Here is a 22,325-nt window from a genome sequence, read left to right on the forward strand (position 1 = left end):
TATGAATACAAAACTATGTTTTTGCTTTTAGGCTTCGGGATATGTTCAAAGTGTCTAAAATAAACTTCTAAGGAAATAAAGGTCAGAACAAAAAACTTACATTTTCTATTGTGTATCAACAGAGCTTCTTTCAAATCTATCGTTGCTTTTCCTAATAAAGCATCTGCTTTTAAAGCCTGACGGCTCCAAACTCGAAATTCCAATGTAGTCTGTGGTGTAACATTTCTGGAAAGGTAAAATTATAACAAAAACACAGGAGCAGACATCGTCATTCTATTAATGAGTAACAATTCCTATTAAACCATTTATTTCAGTAATGTTTTAAAGACCGTGAATTTCATTTATTTGAGAAGAAATATTGTATGAAACAAGAAACTACTTGAATCATAAATAAAAATATTTTACTTTCAAATACATTAGGACTTTAATAACTAGATGAGGATTTTTGGAATTAGCAAGCCAAAACACCAACACAAGAGTCTTACTGAGACTTCACAGTAACACTGTTTCTATTTGAACAAATGTCTAAAGACCTACATAATACTTTTACTATACACAAATTTATGCCATTATTATTTTGAAATGCCAAAATTAAGAAAGACTAATTTGCAGTCCTATTTATTTCTGTATCAAAACAGTCAGAGAAAACGTCTATATGGAAACAATTTGGTTTATAAAGCAGAAGCAAGCATTATTATGCATCCTCTCCTGAAAAATAATTTAATCAAAAATTTCTCCATACTTTAAATTGTCAATCCACACTTTAAAAAAACACTCATTACTTTGAAGTCATTTTACAAAATAAAAAACATATTCCAAAAAACATACTCTCTTGTGAAGATTTTCCATCCTTTATACACGGTACTTACACAGTTAGCTGTTCATCCCATTTTGGGTTAGAAGAACTACTGGATTTTGCTGTTTTCATAATTTCTCCATCTACAGCTACTTCTGCATATATTGCTGTTGCGAACCAGTTCTTTTTTCTTTTAAGTTTGGCACTAGAAACTAACAGACAAATAATTCACTAGTGAGTATGTGCTGCCAAAAAGTAGTAATGCACACTAATCAATCAATAAGAATGGAATTGTGATTCCTGTGCACCTAGAACTCTTCTCATTGGCAGAATGAAGGAACAATACAAAAGGGCTATTGATAATGCCTGAGAGCCATTTGAATGTTTCCAAAACAGTTTTATCGAGCTATAATTCACATACTATATAATTCACCCACTTAAACTGTACAATTCAATGGTCTCACTATATTCAGAATGCACAACCATCACCACAATCAATTTTAAAACATTTTTGTTACCACAAAAATAAACTCCATACCATTAAGCAGTCACCCCCTTCTTTCTCCTCCCAATCAACCCTCTCCCCACCCCCATCCCTAGGCAGCCACTAAACTACTATCTGTCTCTTTAAATTTGCCTATTCTGGACATTTCATATAGATGGAATCATATAACGTCGGGTTTTTTGTGACTGGTTTCTTTTACTCAGCATTACATTTTTGAGGTTCATCCATATTGTAACATGCACCAGTACTCCACACCTTTTCTTGCCAAGTAACATTCTATTATATGGATATATGACATTTTATCTATCATCAACTGATAAATATATGAACTGCTTCCACTTTGTGGCTATTGTGCATAAAGCTGCTACGAACATTTGTGTGCAGGCTTTTGGTGGACGTATGTTTTCATTTCTCTTGGGCATATACTTTGGAGTAGAACTCCTGGCTCGTATGATAACCCTCTGTTGAGTAACTGCCAGGCTATTTTCCAAAGTGGCTGCACCATTTTATACTCCTACCAACAATATACACTGATTTCTCCACATCCTCACCCAACAACTGCATTAAAGATCAAGGGAAAAGTGTCCTCAGATTCAACATGCCCATTAACACCCCTGCCAGGTACTATTAACTTATCTTTCTGAAATTACGCAACTGTGGCATTAAAAAAATGTTTTAATGTTTTATCTGGAAAGTTAGCTTCGAAAAGAAGAAAAGTAGTATTTGCATTTTCAAATAAAAACTTAAAAATCAAAATGTCATTATAAAAGTTAATCATAACCCCTTCCAGAAAGTGAATTTTAAATCTAACATACCTGACATATGAAGAAATCAGGGACTATCTACTTTCTGGGCAAAATACTGGTGACCAGGCAGTAAGAACAACTTATCAAGATCACCCCTATAACCAATTACCTATGAACACCCTAGGTCGGAGATGAGGAAGGGAAAAGCCTCTTTCATGTCGTACACAACTGATGTTAAGGATATAAAAACAACCAAAGCTATGTAAGCTTCCATTCTATTGTGAGAGAATAATGATCTAAATAAAGAGTTACACAAATAAACCACTGAAATACAATGTGATAAATGCAAGATGTAAAACAAATACTATATTTAAGTACTGGCAACATAGCAATTAAAGAGTGTTCAATGTTATGTCTGAACTGCTACTATCAGGGTCTTAGCAAAACTCATTTCCATCCTTCACTGTTCCAAACTGCTCTAAGTTCAGTGTCACTGAACTAACACAGAAGGCCCAGACTTGCTCTCTCCCAAGAAACTCCCCAAGATTCTTTGAATAAAAGTGCTCATATATTTCCTCCGTATATGTAAGTCTTATCCATATAGTAGAAGACTGGAAGAAGGAAAAGTCAGTATATGATGGTGTTAAAAGCAGAGTGTTAGATATATCTGGGTTCATTTTTCAACTGTGCCACTTACTAAAAGCCTGACCATAGTAAGTCAATTAATTTCTCCGTCCTTACTTGAAAAATCAGAAGAACAGCAGTACCTGATTCTTAGCATTGAGGAATGAAGGCATGCAAAGCACTATCACCATCAATGAATGCCTGGCATCCAACAATGGTAGCTGTTACTCTATTACTACTGACTATATAGTATTAACTCTTCTCTGAGTTCATTGCAGATCCATCCAAAATACATCCACTGAATACCCTTACTTGGCAAAATACTCAATACTAGAGGGTAAGGTAAGAAAAGAGATTTTGAAAAGATAATAATCTTTAATCTCATGAGGAATTTATAAATATGCTAGCAAAAATGTACATATAAATATAATACTGTGATTTTAAATAACTAGAAGACAACCTTATTAATTCAAAAAGTTGTTCTAGTTAGTAGAATATATAGATTTTTTTTCCCATTTAATGAATTTCCTTTGGTGTTATACACACACTGTCGTCTTCCACTCTAAGGTTATATAAGTATTTTTAAACTATCAGAAAATGAGTCATGTGTGGCAGGGTAAGGAGAGTTAACTTTAAAATCCCACTCACAATAACGTCCCTTCAAAAAATGTAGTAATAAACTTAATACGTAAGAGTCACATGAAGAGAACAATAAAACTTTACCAATGGAAACAAAGACGTAAGAAAAATGATATGATATATTCCTAGATTTGAAAAGTTTAACACTGAAATATTTCAATTAGCTCCAATTTAATACATTATTTTAAAATAAAAACACCAACTGATTGGTTTTGAGTGTTTTTGGTGGGGGCAGAGGAAAAGGAAGGGAGACTTAAATATTCAAACAAAAGCCAAAGAAAATTTGAGAACAGTAAAGGTGTATTTTAAAATGCAAAGTAATAAAAGGAAATTTATCAAAATAGTCTTTTAAAAAGCACCATAAAGTGAAAATAATTCAAATGGTTTGACAGTGATGTAAAAGACAAGTAAAGAGAACAAGCAAGATACTAATGCATAACAGCGGCATTTCAAATCAATGGGAAGATAGATTAGTCCATAAATGTTGAAACATTTGAAAAGAATGAAGTCTATAATTCACACCACTCATACAAAAATAAGTGGCATATGATTTGGCATTTTTACTTTAAAAAGTGAAATTAATGCTCTAGAAGACACAATAGCTTAAAAAAATTATAAACGTGAATATAACATCCCATTTGTTCTTCAATCTCATCCTTTTAATATATCTTGCACACTTTATGCTTCTGACTCTTTCCTGTTGAAAGTCGAAAATCTAAAATATCGAAGATAATACACTTCTATATGCTACTATCCTTAAGTACCTGGTACATTAGAGTATATTACCATATGACAACAGGTAGTTTTCTGTTTTATTTTTTCCATCAGTTTCCCTGCATTCCATGATCAATGCTCTTATTCTTATAAGTTGCTGCACATTAGATAAGGGTTAAGAACAGAAATGAGGATAAGAGTAAATATGCTAATAATAAAAATAAATTAGGAGATTTTAATAATTTGGCTTAGGGCAGAGTACCTCAGTTTACAGACAATAAACAGCCAGACTGCAATATTAGAGGGGCCTTAACCTGGTTACTTACTGTTTTTAAAAAGAAAGTAAAAGCCTGGGTGTGGTGGCTCATGCCTGTAAGGCCAGCACTCTGGGAGGCCGAGGCAGGCGGATCACCTGTGGTCAGGAGTTTGAGACCAGTCTGGTCAACACAGTGAAACCCCGTCTCTACTAAAAATACAAAAAAAAATTAGACAGGAATGTTGGCATGCAACTGTAATCTCAGCTACTCAGGAGACTGACTCAGGAGAATCACTTGAACCCAGGAGTGGGAGGTTGCAGTGAGCCAAGATCGCGCCACTGCACTCCAGCCTAAGCAATAGAGCAAGACTCCATTTCAAGAAAAAAAAGAAAAATCAATACAGATTCCGAGTCTTTGCTGGAACTTACAGTATAATAATAATAATAAAAAGAAAAAAATTAATACAGAGGTCATTGTAATCTAACAAAAGGAGAAACAACTTGGAGTCCTAAGACCTCTGTTAGTTTCTCATTATTAACCCAAGGCACTTAATTTAATCCCTCTGATTCTCAGTGTCCTCAATGACAAATCAGGAGTCATAATCTTTATTTAAGAAGTTATTGTGAGATCAGTAAGACTGGGAATTTTAAGGTGATTTTTATTTTAAAAATTAGATCAACAAAACAAAAGAGAAAGACAAGAAGAAAAGAAGGTACTAAAACCTGGTGCCATTTAGCACAGGTCTATGATCATTATTTCCCAAGAGGATCACTGTATTTCAAAGGAGAGCAGTAACTGATGCTCAAAATTATAAATACTGTCGTGGCATTGTTTTGGTTACTTAGACTCCCTTGGTGCACATTTATTTTCCAATTGGTTCTCCAGATTTGATTCACCTGATAGCCTTTCAACAAGTTCTTTTTCAGCTCAAATTAGCCAGATCAGGTTTTTCTTTTTCTTTTCTTCTCTTTTTTTTTTTTTTTGAGACAGAGCCTCACTCTATCCCCCAGGCTGGAATGCAGTGACACCATCTCGGCTCGCTGCAACCTCTACCTCCAGTGTTCAAGTGATTCTCATGCCTCAGCCTCCCAACTAGCTGGGATTACAGGCATGTGCCACTATGCCCGGCTAATTTTTGTGTTTTTAGTAGAGATGGGGTTTCACCATGTTGGCCACACCAGTCACAAACTCCTGGCCTCACGTGATCCACCCGCCTTGGCCTCCCAAAGTGCTGGGATTACAAGTATGAGCCACCGTGCCCAGCCTAGGTTTTTCTTACTTTAAGAACTCTTACACATAAGTCAAGATCATTTGAAAGTTACACCTCAGGTGTACTGTCCATTGGTCCTAGGCAAGTTACAATGAACTGAAAATGTGGTGAAAATAGGGCTCTAAGTTTCTTATACAGAACAAAAGTAGAAGGAATTATGTAAGTGGTTCTTCAGTGGAGTACCTATCAGCTTCATCAGGAGAACTGTTTCAAAAATACAGGCCCATTATTCACAGAAAACAAAATACAAATATCCCTTATAGTTCACCCTTACTTACAGTGAGAGAAATGCTATTTAAATAACACTAAGATACCACTTTAGTATCTAATTATGAACAATCCCAAAGCTTGACAATAGATTTTGGTTAGGCTTTGGGAAAACAGGCACTCTCATGTACAGCTGGTGTAGACACAAAATGGTACAGGCCCCATGGAGAGGAACTTGGCAATACCTAGCAAAATCACATGTATTTACCCTTTGACCCAGCAATCTCATTCTAGGATCCTATCCTATTAACACATGAGCAGAAATAATAAACAACTTTTGTATGAAGTTATTTGTTGCAGCACTATTTGTAATAGCAAACAGTGGAACTCCAATGTCCAGCAATAGATTAGTTAGCTTTTTTACATCTATTCAACAAGGTATGGTGTAATAATAAAATAGAATACTCTGTTACGAAACAAAGTCCAGAATAATACTATAAAGTTAAAAAAAGCAAAGCACAGAAAAGTATGTAAGAATTAGGGGATTAGGAGGAGAGATGAGATACATATACTGAACACATATCTGCTTATATTTTCAAAAAGAAGCAACAGAAGGATAAAGCAAAGCTAATAAAAGAAAATGTGAACCTACAGGGCAAGGGAGAGAAGTGGGAAAATGGGACCAAGTAGCCAGACCTCTCTGAATGTACCTTGATTTTGACTCTGGGACTATGTAAATGTCTTATAAGGTTATAAAACAAAATTTAAAAAAAAAAAAACCCTGAAAAAAAAATGAACTTAACTAATTATCAATTTAGTGACATAACCAAATAGAGAATTACTAAGGTACTTTAAAACATGGTATTTTGATTATACATCCTAAAGGAGGAAAACGCACAAAGAAATCTTAAACTGCAATGAGTGGACCTGTTGTTTTTGGTAATTTTTTTAATTACCTTTTTTTCCCCATCCTCCTTCCTCTGTTTTTGGTAATTTTCACGTTATTTTAAACTGGTGTGGTAGGAGAAAACAGATAATATGATAATGTCATTTTGAATGAAGATTCTTTGATTAAGAGAAGAGAGTTACAGGTCAGGCACTGTGGCTCACATCTGTAATCCCAGCAATTTGGGAGGGTGGTGCAAAATGATTGCTTGAAACAAAGAGTTCAAGACCAGCGTGGGCAACATAGTGAGACCCTGTCTCTAAAAAAAATTTTTTTAAAATTAGCCAGGGAAGGCGTTGAACATCTGTAGTCTCAGCTACTTGGGAGGCTGAAGCATGATGATCACTTCAGTTCAGTAGTTTCAGACTACAGGGAGGTATGTTTGTGCCACTGTACTCCAGCCAGGGAGAGAGAGAAAGACCCTATCTCAAAAGAAAAAAAAAAAAAGATATAAATATAAAGTCAAATTAATTTAATTTGTTTTCCTTTTAGTAGAAAATGGTACTTACAGACTACAGTTATTATTATGAATTGGAAATATCAGCATGAACTAAGGACGTTAAAATATTTTTTATTTTTTGCTTTCTACAATAAACATTTCCTAGCTCTGTTAACTGAAACCTCCCAGAAACAACTAACCTTATACAGCAATGAGTACCATGGGAACTACAGCACTGTGTAATCCCACTTAAATATTTGCCCAATGATTGAACAAATGGCTAAATGTATGTAAGAAGGCCTTTAGCATCCTGCTCCACCCTATTAATCATTTAAGGGTCAACTCAATGATACTTTTCAAAAGCCCAAATTCTCCCACCATTACAGAGGCTATATCTTCTCTTCATCCAGCATAGGTTCAATAAATATTTACTGAATAAATAACATACTTTTGGAGGGCATCTACCTTTGCAGCCTATTGCAACAAATATGCCATAGTATGAATCTAAAAGAAATTATATTTCTGGAATAAGTCTGCTGAATTAGTTATTCAAAAGAAAAGTTTATCAGGGAATCATCATATTAAATACAAAAATAACTTACCAGTTACTTGTAACTGCAACCTTCCACCGTGGTTATTACTAGTATCAGACCTTGGTGAAGCAGTGGCCATGTCCCAAAATTCAGCTAAAACCTATTTTTAAAAAAGGGAATTTATTCATGTGTTAGATAAGAGTTAATAATTTTCAAGATATTAAAACTACTTTTTAAATCAACTAAGAAGTTCTCAAAAAGTACAGGGAAATTATCAAGCCTATTATCATCCCATTAAAAAACACCCTCAAGTTAGTTGAAATAACAGAAAAAATGGTGAGTAGTAAGCAAAAATAAAAATAAACATTAGAATGTTGCCCTGGATATGCCTGCTGCAGGAACGCTGGGATCCAGAGACAAAGCACTGGGCCTGCTACAAGAGGAAGGAGCTGAGATTCCCATACTAAGCAAGGGCCCAAGTCAGTAGAAACTCCTAACATACGGCAGAAGCATATATATATATCATATATATGATACATATATATATATATCATATATATGATATATATATGATATGTATATATATGATATATATGTGTATATATCATATATGTATATATATGATATATAGATATATATACACACAAATATATATATGTATATATGATATATATATAGATATATATATACACAAATATATATATGTATATATATACACACACACATACATACACATGTTTTAGGAAGGTACCCCAATTTAAGCCATTGGGAGTACCCAAGATGAAGACCAACCAAGTCTGAGTCTATAATCTTAAAAATCAAATTTATATGAAAACAAGCCACTAGTCTGGGCAACAGAGCAAGACTCCGTCTCAACAACAACAATGAAAATCTCTATCCAAACAAGACAAAATAAAACTCACAATCTACATGGGGTGGGTGGGAAGCCTCAAAATACAGAAAAACTACCGGAAGAAATTGACAACTCGGCCATTGTTGTGGATGATTTCAACACATCCCAATTAATCATAAGTCAAGCAGACAAAAAATAATAATGAACAAGCAGGATTTAATAACATCAACAGAACCTCATAACCAACTATTAGAAAATAAAAAGTTTTCTCAGGTACTCATGAGACATGAGTGACATACAAAAAAACATACACTGAGATATAATGAAAAGCTCACTAAATTTCAAAAAATGTTCTAAGTCTCTGTCCGTAATACAATTAAGTTAAAAATCAGTAACAAAAGATAAACTTGAAAACTATAAATAGAATTTAAAAACACTTCTAAATATTTAATGAATCAAAAGAAACCATGTTGGAAATTACAAAAAAAAAAAAAAAATAAGAACTGAAAAACAAAAATACCACATATAAAAATGTATGGGAAAAGTTATACTTAGAGGCAAATTTATAGCCTTAAAGACATACTAGGAAAGGAAAGGTCGAAAACTCATGTGTTAGTAGGTCATCTGGTAAGTCTGAAAGAGAAAAACAGAACAAACCCAAAGAAAGGAGTTAATAAAGAGCAGAAACTAATGAAGTAGAAAGAAGGTAACAGAAAGGATTGACAAAGTCAGAGCTACTTCTTAGAAAACACTAAGATAAATAAATATCTGATAAGACTAATGAAGGGGAAAAAAATGAAACACAATAGGAAGCCCTAAAACAGACTGATGCATGTAAGGACATAGCCATATAAGAGATGTAGCAATGCAGATCCACGAGAAAAGGGGGATACTTAAAGAAACCTTGAATTAGCCATATGGAAAAAAAATGACACTGGACCCCTATTGCACATCATATATAAAACCAATTCAAGATGGACCAAGGACATAAATATGAAAGGGAAACAGTAGAACTTTTAGAACAAATTACAGCAGAAAACTATTGTTTTGTGTCCTCCCAGGATGCAAGGATTTCTTAAATGACAGGGGCATACTAACCAAATGAGAAAAGTGTGACTATTCACACCTGTAATCCCAGCACTTTGGGAGGCCAAGGCAGGCGGATCACCTGAGATCCAGAGTTCAAGACCAGCCTGGCCAACATGGCAAAACCCTGTCTCTACTAAAAAAAGACAAAAATTAGTCAGGCATGGTGGTGGGCACCTGTAATCCCAGCTACTCAGGAGGCTGAGGCAGGGAGAATGGCTTGAACTCGGGAGGTGGAGGTTGCAGTGAGCCGAGGTCACACCACTGCACTGCATCCTGGGCAACAGAGTGAGGCTCTGTCTCAAAAAAAAAAAAAGTGTGAATATTTTGACTACATGGATATTGAGACTTCTGTTTATCAGGACATCATAAAGAAAATGAAAAGATATGCCAGAAACTGGAATAAATTTGCAAAACAAAAAACTAAAGATTAGTATTTAAACTACTATATAATACTTACAAATAAGAAAAAGACAACACATTAGGCAAAAGGCTTAACTGTAATTATATAGAAAAGGAGATTTCTAAGGCCAACAAAGATGAAACAATGCCAAATCTCACTGCCCATCAGAGAAATACAAACCACACAGATGTCATTTTTAAATTCATTAGAACGGTAAAAACTAGGAATGTTGATAGTGCCAAATAATGGCAAAAAACATGCAACAGTGGTGGCTCTTATATACTGCTGGTAGGCATTTCAGATGGCAAAATCTTGTTGGAAAACAATTTGGCATTATCATTTAAAGCTAAACATTTGCATGCCCTTCAATGAGCGATTTTGAATTTTATAAAATTTTTTGTACCTGTGTACCAAGTATAAGCATTCTTCATAATAACAAAAAAAGTGAAAAATACTCAAATGTCCATTGGTAGAAAATGGTTACATAAATTAGGCTAACTCATGCAATGGAGCATTATAGACTGGTGAGAATGAATGAACTGGGTGGGGGTCGTGGCTCACGCCTGTAATCCCAGTGCTTTGGGAGGCCGAGACGGGTGGATTATTTGAGGTCAAGACCAGCCTGGCCAACACAGTGAAGCCCCGCCTCTACCAAAAAAAAAAAGAATAATACAAAAATTAGCCAGGCGAGGTGGCAGGTGCCTCTAATCCCAGCTACTCGGGAGGCTGAGGCAGGAGAATTGCTTAAACCCAGGAGGCAGAGGTTGCAGTGAGCCGAGATCGTGCCATTGCACTCCAGCCTGGGTAACAGAGCAAGACTCTGTCTCAAAAAAAAGAATGAATATAGCTATAAGCAACAACATGAATGGATCTAAGAAAAATAACAGTAAGTAGAAAAGAAAAAAGACAGATGAGTTCTGAGCATTAACACCTTCCTCTCAGTTCTGTCTCCAAGATTTACATTCTACACTGAAGTCGTAAGAAATTCTTCCAACTCCTAATGACAAAGAAGAAATGAATTCTTTTGACGGTTATCATGACCTCATCTTTTGTTATTCATTTCCTTTGAAAACACCATGATTCTATGATTGAAAAAGAAATCCAGAGATGTGGGGTACTGTGGATCCTGAGCGTCAAGAGTTTGACCAACGAACAATTACAGGAAGCCCAGTAAAGAACTGCTAAGGTCCAAACGGCCACCAAGTAACAAGCTGTCAGTCCTCCAAGGAGTACTCTGTGAATCTTATGGTAACATTTCTGCACACAATAAAGAAACTAGTGTACAGAAATGTTTATTTGTCTATGATATAGCAATATCCACAGAGTCCAAAAATAAGTCTTCACAATTATTTTCTGGTTATAAATTTGAATTTGCCTACTGAGATATTTCTGTCTATTTTTATGTCTGCTCAAACATCTTTTATGATGTTTAAATGCTTTCCTTGAAATGTATACAGATTTGTAAATTAGATTTTACTCTATAATAAAATACCATATATGCAAGCTTTAAAAAGCCTACAAACATGATTATGAAACTCAAATCAAACAATCATATTTGTGGTATTTTAAAAAGAAAAGATGGAAACGAGTTCAGGATAGCAGTTACTTTAGGGGCTGGGAAAAGGTAAGAACATGGAATCAGAGAGGTCTCCACAGCTCTTTAACCACACTGGGATTGACCTAGTTCTTCAGTTGAGCAGTCGGTTCACAAACGGATTTTATTATTGACTTCTATATGTTACATATAATCTGGTACATTCAAATTCCATGTTTTTTTTTTCTTGTTTAATTTAAAGAATGTATGGAAGGCACGGAAGTAGACACAGTAAAGTATACATCACTAATTAATCAAGTGTGATTACTGGAGCCTGTGATGCAAAAGAAGGACAGATACAGCTTTCACAGATGGCATTTAGTCTTCCAAGAAAAAGACACTTCTTCCTCTAGGCAGTAAATGAGGGACTTAAGGATAGGTGAAGATATTGATTCATTTGGAGGTAGATTAAAAAAAAAAAAATCAAAGAACTTTATTAGGGAACTAAACACAAAGACAACTACTGAGAATAAAGGGAAGAGGCATAGATTACTTATTTGAGAAGAATCTTAAAAGTTTACACTACTGTGCACACGGGGGAACAGTGCCAACCAGGTAAAAAATTATTCACTTTATTACATGAAACTCTCTGTGTACTCTGATCCCCACCCCCAATCTATTTTTCCCTTTATTCTACATAAACTCTTTCATATCACCCAATCCCCAGACTCAAGAACACATGTTCTGATAACCAGTAACTGCAAATTTAAACTAAAACCATGAAAGATGGTTCAAAAAACGATACTATCTTGCCTTAAAAGGGAAGAGATACAGCAAATAAAATTATCAATTTCAACAATTATTCTCTACACTTCATTTAATAAGGTTATATGACACTTAAAAGATAATGTACTATCATATATTCTCCCATCTGAGCATTACAGTAACACTATGTGAGGAGGGAAGCACTCTATCTTAGAGACGAGAAAACTGAGTCTCAGGAGTATTAGAAGTCTATAGTATTTTTTATGACAACGTATTACTAAGTCTACATAATTATCAAAATGTATGAAGTCTGATTATTAAATGTGGTCTTAGTTTAAAAAAATTGTTAATCACTTACTATGTATCAGGAACTGCTAGACACTGGGGATACAAAGATGAGTAAGACACGATTCCCTCTTTCAAGGAGCTCATAGTCTGTGAGGAGACAACCCTGTAAACAAATAAATAGCTTTCAGTGTGATAATTCCTAAAACAGATGCAAAAGGTAAAGTATTACATCTGGGACACATAAGAGAAAGTAGACAATCCATCCTTCAGGGATCAAGAAAGGGATCACAGAGAAGATAACCTCTGAGGGAACTGCATCTTGAAGTGCGTAATTCTTCGAGAGAGAATTAGAGAAAGAATGGAACATCCAGAGAACTGCTTGCATAGTGCACAATGGAACATAAGGACAGTGTAATGTGATCAGGCAAAAAAGAGGGTCTAAACTGCATAGGATCCTATGTAATAGTTTATATTGTATTTAAAATATACCATGCATAGTACTTTAAAGTTTATCCTGATGGCTTCAGTGATGAGAACTGCATTTTGGAAAAATAACTTTGGAAGCTGTGGGGGTTAGATTTAAGATAGTGAGCTTATCTGAACTAGAGCATTGGCAGTATTAAAGAAAAAACTCAGGATACATATAAGGTCTTTGACCAGATGGCTATAGGATGGCTGAGGGTTACAAAACAAGTAAGAATCTGAAAAATTAAAATTTCCCACTTCGTTGTCTGGGTGGATGATGGTTCCCTAACCAGGATAGAGAGAAAAGTAAGACTATTTGACTATTAGGGAAGAGTGCAGTGGGAGAGATTACTAGTGGGAGACTGTGAGAAGAACAGGACCCATCAAGTCCAGGATGGGGTCATACGAGCTAGTGAATGGAACTAGATCCATTATGGATCTAAGTAAGACTATTTTTCACTTCCAGTTCTGTCACTTAAGAGCTGTATGACCAAGTTAACTTTTCCATGGCTCACTTCCTGTATCAGCAGAATAGGAAAAACAAAGTCATCTATCTCATGTTACAATGAGAATTAAATGAGATAATACATGTAAAAGACATAGCACTTTAGAGTATACAGCACGAAGTAAAGACTCAATAAAGACTACCTATTGTTTTTATTGTGGAAGAAGGAGGTTAAAAATACAAGTTTCATTTGGATATGCAGTTCAAAAGAAAGTTGCTAACAACCAGGTATAATAGACAGCTAGTTAGAGAAGCATGCAGTCGAGGAAACACGTCCATGGGGAAGAAATATTTTGGAGTCACAGTTTATGTAAGTGGTATTAACTTCCATGGAAGACAATGGGCTTGTTCACAGTGGAGATGTTTTGGAATGAATATTGAGCACAATGAGAGAGTGCTGATCAACTTCTGCTGAGCCCTATTAATACTGTGCTTATCACAAGCCCTTAGGGACAACAATCGGCGTAACAGTATGACTTTTATCAAGTTGTCCTTGGTCCCCAGGATATGAGAAGACAAAAAAACTGTATGATCAATTTAGGCTGAGGAATTTAGAAAGCAGGGTTGGCAAAAGAAAAAACGAAGTCTGAGTTTTAGGTCATAATCTATGCTCAGAGGGTATGGTCAGTAATATCTAAGCTGATTATGTCGGTCCAATCCTATGAAAATCCCCAGGCTTGTATAAAGGTTCACTATTATTCAACTGCAAAGAACAGAAAAAAGTCCTGAATGTAGATAATAAACTACATTTCCAGTACTCAGGTTATAGATCTATCAAATCCTCATTTAGAAGGTATATCTTAATTGCCTGCTTACTTCAAAATGTCTTTCTTAAGTCAGAAGCAAAATTGTGAAAGAAGGAAAAAAAGAAAGAGGGAGTGAAGGAAGGGGAGGAAAGGGGAGACGAGGGGAGGGGAGGGGAAGGGAGGGAAGGGAAGATCCAATTCGAACAGATCTGATTCATTCTGCACACTCTGCAGTGTTAAGGCTTTGAAAAGTCAAATAAATACTGTCACATATCTATGTGCCTGGATCAATTAATAAACATACTTACTGGCTGTGTAGTTTATAAAGTGGGTACGGCAAGGATACAGAAATGGTAGAAGACAAAGTCCTGGCTTCAATACCGAGTCTAATTTTGACGACAATAGTAATACACAAGAAAAAACTCAGTAACAAGATAGGATGATATGTAACAGGGCAGTTTAGTCCAATAAATGTGGAACCTAAAAGGTTAGAAAGCCTGCACTTAGGCAAAGCTATTTTATCAAGCATAAAATTTAAAACTCAATAAATGTGGCAAAGATAAAAATGGATGAACCATGCAGTCTCCCCCCTTAATATGGCTAAGATTCAGTAACTCTAAAGCATAAAATAAATATTTCATTAAAATGTAAACTACAAAATAGAGGATTAAATTTTAAGTTAAATTATACATAGGAATATAGAAATATTACTTTTACATAGAAATACTGTTGGTCATTTCAATGACTTTATAAAACGATACAATAAACAGGAGGGCGACCAACTCGTCCCAGTTTCCTCAGGAACATCAGGTTTTAATCTTGCATCCTGGGGAACCTCTCAGTTCTGGCTAAACTGGGGTTTTTGATCATCCTAGTGAACAGTGTAATGGCTCTAACTGCCTAGACAGCTCTTTTGATGTGTCTCAAAGAAACTTTTCTAGTGGAATCCTGTTATAAAAGTATAATTCTGTTAGATTTTTCATTTCCATGTGACCTGCAAATTCAGAAAGGAAAAACCAATTTTATAGGAACGACTCATCACTAGGGCTCAAAATCATATCATTGGGACTACATGTCGGGAGAAGGGAACAGTAAGAGGCTTTCTCAATACCTTTTAGCCCTCCGAATCATTTACTTTTAATAGACTCTCTGTCCGTATCATCACCACTGATCTCTCTAATCAAGGCATTTTCAACTAGTGCTACTGTTCTTCCCTGGCCCATGCCATCATCCATCATCCCCATGCCATCATACCCCATGCCATCATAGCCTATGCATCTATGCATAGGCATCTATGCCAACAACTCACCTGTCCTGTATCTTGCTGATCTCCGTTCCATTCACTAGCTCATATGACCCCATCCTGGACTTGATGGGTCCTATTCTTCTCACAATCTCCCAACAGTAATCACTACCCCTGCACTCTTCCTTTAGAATTGGTCTGCTTAACTCAGGAACTATAGTTTCTCCAGCACTCTCCCACACTCCTTCACTGTAAGGGACCTACTGACAATGTCATTAATACTTTACACTTGCATAGCACTTCATAGTTCCAACTTTTCACATGTTATGTCAAGAAAACAGGCTAAGTACAATTGTTTCCTATTTTACCAGAGCCCTGTTAATATCACTTTTCACTTCTATCTCCCATTGGGCTTTTCTTCCCAGGTTCTGTCTTTATTGTGCCTCCGTCTCTACCTTCAAATAAACTTGGTGTTCTCAATGTGTACATCTAACTATTTGGGAAAGAAGCTATCTGATTTTTTAAAAGCTTTTTATATACAAATAGAGACGGGGTCTCACTATTTGCCCAGGCTAGTCTTTAACCTCTGGCCTCAAGTGATCCTCCCACCTGGGCCTCCCAAAGTGCTGGCATCACAGGCATCAACCACTGTGACCATTCAAAAAATTAAAGCTTTCTTGTCCACACTTGACCTCTCCCTATAAATATCACGGATTGATCCACTTATACTCAAAATACAAGAATGCCCCTCTCCTGATAATTTACAAGTGTGCTGCAGAATAGCACTTCTGAGCTGTACCATTCCAGTGACTTGAAGAGTACTTGCAATATCTACCAGAAAAATGACAAATAAACATGGAATCTACAGCTACTTGTTAGCCTCTGACTTTAATTTGGGTGTTTATTTTAACCTAAAAATGCCTATCTAACCACAGGATCTGATAATTTGACTATCTTTCCTCCATCTTTCTTCATTTTTGGTCAATTTCAAAGTTCCTTTAATGTACAATATATGGCCCTTTAGGAAGTATTTCTATGAGAAAAATGTATTTTTCTTCAAAATGCCCAATTTCCTAAGTTAATATGAATACCCAACTCTTACTATTCATTATCACCCAATTTCAGATCTTCAGCCAGAGGGAGATAATACATTAATTTTTAATTAACATTAATACATTAATTTTTTTCTGAGCCCATTAGTTCTGTTTTCTCTTACGCTCTAATTTTTACATCTTCTTTTCCAGTAACATAAATCTAGACCTTGTTTCTTGACTTTTCTTTTTCAGATATATCTCACATCTCCCCTTTCATAAATGCAATCTCTTCCTACTTTTCAACCACTTCATTTTCTTATAGAAAGTGAGCTTCTATTCTATTGTATTTTTAATTTTTAATTTAATTTTATTTTCTTTCTTTCTTTGGAGGCAGGGTCTCACTTTTGTCACCCAGGATAGAGTGCAGTGGCATAATCACGGCTCATTGCAGTCTCTAATATTGGGCTCATGCCATCCTCCTGCCTGAGTCTCTGGGACTACAGGCAGGTACCACCATGCCTGGTTAATTTTGTTTGTTTGTTTGTGTAGAGATGGGGTCTCTCTATACTTAATTCAGGCTGGTCCAGAACTCCTTCGCTCAAGTGAGCCTCCCACCCCAGCCTCCCAAAGCACTGAAGTATTTTTTATTTTTAAAGTTTTATTCCTCTCAATTACACAGAAAACTCCTCTGCTTTACAGTAAGTTACCTCAAAATTTACCTCTCATTAACATGTATAACGTAAGCAAAAAATATTCTTACATTAAAATGCACCATACATATCACAGTTTTGAGCTTGAAGCACCAAATCTTGATTTTTCTGTAGATTCCCTTTTTAATGCCAATTTTAACCATTTCTAAGCTGTATGAAAGCCTTGTTCTCAAAATTATTCTATGACCAATCTACTCTAAACTACTAGTTACATAATGAATACAAATTTATTTCTCACCCTCAAAGCAACCAACACATAAAATTGACTTTATTTACAGAAATTCAAGTCCAATAGCTAGTGAAACTATTTAACTCAATTCTCTTTTCATTCTCATTAATTCTAATCAAGTACATTTTTGAGGACTTTAAATTCCATCTATGTCCTTGCTTTCTGAATAGCCCTGCATCACAGCAAAGCTTCAGTAATACCAGAAAATATGATCAGAACAATTTAATGTGCTCTTCTTATCAGAGTTCTTGTTCCAATTAATGAGAAAAGTTACAATTACATACCCAAAGCAAAACTAACTAACCACCCTTTCAAGGAAAATGTGTTTCACATATACTACCTTTGTCATCTTAGTGACAAAGCACAATAAATAAAATGAGCAAGACCACAGACAATTTTTTTTTTTTTTTTTTTTTAAGATGGAGTCTCACTCTGTCGCCAAGGATAAGTGCAGTGGTGTGATCTCGGCTCACTGCAACATCCGCCTCCCAGGTTCAAGTGATTCTCCTGCCTCAGCCTCCTGAGTAGCTTGGGCCACAGGTGCCCACACCCGGCTAATGTGTGTACTTTTCATAGAGACGGGGTTTCACTATGTTGGCCAGGCTGGTCTTGAACTCCTGACCTCAAGTGATCGGCCCACCTCGGCTTCCCAAAGTGCTGGGATTACAGGAGTGAGCCACCACGCTCGGCCCATAGACATATAATCTAACCTCTTTCAGTAGCCTTTGTTAAGCAAAACTTATGAGGAGCCATTGTTTTTGGACTAAGCTCCTGCACTAGGCCCCAAAATACCAGACCAAGACAAAATGGAGCCACTCATGCTAAATGCCACATAATCAAACTAAAAGTTCAAGGAAGCAGATAGTCAAAGCAGACTACCATTCCCTGAAAACAGATAACAGTCTGCCTGAATCAACATAATAAAGAATTCCCCTCTGCTTTAATCCTGACATTAACCAGTCAGCTTTTTCTCTGTTGTTGTTTCCTTGTCCCCATCTTACAAAACCCAGCGTTCTGCCACTACCCAGCAGAAGTTCTCATTCTATTTTGTAGAATGGAATAAAAGCCAATTAGATCTATAACAGATCGTGAATAAAAGCCAATTAGATCTATAACTAAATTTGTGATAATTTTGTTTTTTGATACCTTCAAGGTAAGATGAGATAAGCACTTTGTGAATTATCAAGTACTATATAAATGCTAAATTATTAAGCATGAGAAAAACAATATTAAATAATATTAAATACAAGGAACAATTTTAAATAATGAAAGTTAAATAATGCATTTATAGAAAAATAATAGTCCTGCTACATTTATACGATTTGTATCAGTTAAATCTAAACATTGAGGTACTTTTGAGACACTAATCCCAGCTTTTAAATAATTTCTGATGAAAATTTCTGTACAAAGACACTACATTCAATCCTGTCCTAGCATTAAGTCTTTGAAATTAAATATACCCTCCTACATTCTGAAGTGGTAATACCTACACACTGTCATCTTCTAGGATAATGTCTTCCCTCACTTCTCCCTCATTTAAACCCTCCTTTTTGGGTCATCAAACAGATTTGGGGCTCATGCATTACTTAAAAAAACAAGAGCAACAAGAAAAAGGGAGAAAAAAATTCCTTTGATGAACTCATTTCCTAAAATAATGTCCAAGCTTCTTTGTCACCCACTCTTCTACCTTTGCAATTTGGTTGCTGCCCTCACCACTCTACTGAAATACTTCCGCTCCTTTTCCAAGGCCAAACAGTTGGCCACCTCATACCCACTTTCTCCTGGACCTGTCTGCACCATCAGACTACAATTCAATCACTTAATAAACACTGATGTGGCCTCCATTCTCTCCCTGAAAAATACTGACATAAGCTTCTAATTTAATCTTTCTAGTAAATCAATTTACCATGTTGCAAAAAGAAAAAAAAAGGTGATTAATAATCAAACAAACTAGGCATTAGGCAATTTAACAATTTTTTGAATGAAGTTTTTTGGCGTGTATATATATATATATATATATGTATATATATATACACACTAGCCATATTTTGAGGTGATATATTAAACACTAGAAATATAAAAACCATATAAAATATGCTCTTTGCTCTCAATGAGTTTAAAATTTAGTAGCAGAAACAAGTGACTCAATTTTAAGTTCATTGACAGAAAAGGTCATGCAGAGAGTAACTACACAACAAAAGGGGAGCACCTTAATATTATTTGGAGGTAAGAGGTAAAGAGTTGTCAGGAAAGAATTCTGAGAAATGGTAACAGTTGAGATGAGTTGTGGAGGACTCCAATGCAGCAGCTGCACATACAAAAGAAAAGAAGTGGAAAGGAAAGACATGCTTTCAAGACATTCCGTGCCCAGAGAGGTGAGGTGAGATGACTAACATAAGCAGGTTAAATAGTAGTTCTGTTAGGAAGGGTATGGGAGAGAAATTTAAGAGACAAAACTATTAAGGCAGAAAGAAGCTATACCATGAAGAATACCAGGAAAGCCATACAGAACCACTACATTTTCAGCAGAGAAGGAATATATGTGTATTTTAGAAAAACCCCTTTGGCAGTGTTGTGAGGGTAGCCTGAAAGTAGTCTAGGCAGAAAATGGCCTGAAATTAGGGGAAAGAGAAGAGGAAGCAGAGATATTGAGGAGCAGAATCTATAATAAGAGGTGGACTAATGAGATGCAGGGGTAAAAGAAAGGGGGACGTTAAGTTGTCCCAGATTTCTGCCCAGGCCAATTACTTCTTACCATCACTACCACTACAACTCTTATCTCCAAGCCCATAATTTCTCATCCAAACTAAGCACAGCTTGCTAAATGGTCTCCCTGTCCCACTCTTCACTCCCAATCTAGATCCATCCTCTACCCACCAGTCAGAGTGATCCCTCTAAAGCAGGATACATCACGGTAACTCTGTTTCCAATGTTCTCTCATTTTAACTACAACAAACCCAAACTCATAAATGCCTATATAATCTGTTGCACCACCTCTTCCTTCTCTTCTGTATCCATTCCTGCTATTCCTCAACCTAATTACCCCGAGTGCTGCTAAGGAGCCTTTGCATTCACTGCTCCATCCAACAGTCCTTTGGCTGCCTTCTCAGTCTTAGGACTCAATTTATATATGATCTCTTCAGAAAGAATTCCTGATCACCATAGGTCAACTCTACCACCTCGCCCTATTTTATCTGTCCTAGTAATTCTCAATTACTGACGTTCACATATTTTGTCCTCTTACTTCTATCCATATTCCCATCTCTGCCAAGATAAGATCCTTGAGGACAGACACTATCTTATTTGTCATTCTATTCCTAGAACCTACGCCAGAGTCTGGCTGGGGAAAGGCCCCCAATAAACGGTTACTGACCGAGACACAGCACAGCAAAGAGTTATATTCTGGAGGTATATTCTGCGCATGACATCCGATGAGCAGAGCTTGACAGTAAACTGAAAGCCAGACATGCTGTCACAGGTACCCAGTGTACATGCACTCACTCAGGAAAGGCCTACTGCATAGAGCAGAACCTAGGTAACCCCAGGACTAATAAGCTGGACAGCAGACAGGAACTATGAAAAGGAGTGATGACAACCAAAAGAAAACTCCAAGGAAGAATTTCAAGAAGGAGGAAACAGTGACCAACCCCACCAAGGTAAGATCAGTAAAAACAGCAAATTGTTTACCGGCCAATGCGGAAGTTTCCGGGCCCTTAGCAAGAGCAATTTTCATGGAAAGGTAGGACCAGCAGCCTGTGGCTTATGAAGCAAAAAGAACAACCAGAAACTTATTTTCAGATTATTTTGACTAGCAAAGAAAAGAGAAACATAAGTGTAAACATGTTTAGAGGATTGTTTTCAATGATGAAAGAGACCTGAGTATTCTTTACAGGCAAGCAGAAGCTCTAGTCATTGGCTGGATGATGATCGCTAACACAAGATCCCTGAGAAGGCAGAACTGGCTGAGATTAAACACAGGTAGAGACAAAAACCGCTCTTACTCTGAGATTTCAAAGAGGAAAGGATGTGCCGGGCGCGGTGGCTCAAGCCTGTAATCCCAGCATTTTGGGAGGCCGAGACGGGCGGATCACGAGGTCAGGAGTTCGAGACCATCCTGGCTAACACGGTGAAACCCCGTCTCTACCTAAAAAAATACAAAAAGCTAGCCGGGCAAGGTGGCTGGTGCCTGTAGTCCCAGCTACTCGGGAGGCTGAGGCAGGAGAATGGCGTAAACCCGGGAGGCGGAGCTTGCAGTGAGCTGAGATCTGGCCACTGCACTCCAGCCCAGGCGACAGAGCGAGACTCTGTCTCAAAAAAAAAAAAAAAAAAAAAAAGAGGAAAGGATGCTTGTGGGTGCAGGTATCTTTAAAAATGTGTGGAAAGGAAGTTAAGGATATGTTACCTAATGTCTCCAATGTTCTCGGTGAAGTAGGAGACACTCTTTGAGGCACTGGCAATACAATGGTCAATGAGAACAGACAAAATTCCATTTTACCAGGTATGTGACTAAGGTAAGGAATCTGAGGCAGACAGAGGAGAAACTTGGGCCTAGCTGAGTAGTAGCACCAATCCCCATAGACAAGAATTTTCTTCCAGCTCATTTTAATACTACACAATTTGAAACAATGAAACTGTTAGAGTTGTTTAGAGCGTAGGTTCCAGAAGAGAAAGGGGCACACTCCAACTATTATCAAACTAGTCCTGGTCATTCCAATTCATTATTTATACACACTCCCTCTCTTACCTCCATTCATTAAAATTTAGGTAGATAAAAAAAGATGATTCTCC

General features: G+C 36.4%; 1 protein-coding gene across 2 annotated transcripts in view; it reads right to left on the minus strand.

Annotated features, from left to right (window-relative positions):
* The window catches only part of WWP1 (WW domain containing E3 ubiquitin protein ligase 1), a 100,636-nt gene extending 87,865 nt beyond the window's left edge, over nt 1-12,771 (minus strand). For both annotated transcript variants that reach the window (XM_011937084.1, XM_011937085.1), the window contains exons 1-4: nt 12,676-12,771; nt 7,746-7,836; nt 870-1,008; nt 101-225 (exon numbers count right to left, since the gene is read on the minus strand). In XM_011937084.1, the coding sequence (XP_011792474.1) occupies nt 101-225; nt 870-1,008; nt 7,746-7,815 (334 nt within the window). In that variant the 5' untranslated portion in view covers nt 7,816-7,836; nt 12,676-12,771. The remainder of the gene's footprint in view (nt 1-100; nt 226-869; nt 1,009-7,745; nt 7,837-12,675) is intronic.
* Between the last annotated feature and the right edge of the window lie 9,554 nt (nt 12,772-22,325).

Source organism: Colobus angolensis, unplaced genomic scaffold, assembly GCF_000951035.1.
Source record: "Colobus angolensis palliatus isolate OR3802 unplaced genomic scaffold, Cang.pa_1.0 Scaffold16, whole genome shotgun sequence".
NCBI lineage: Eukaryota > Metazoa > Chordata > Mammalia > Primates > Cercopithecidae > Colobus > Colobus angolensis.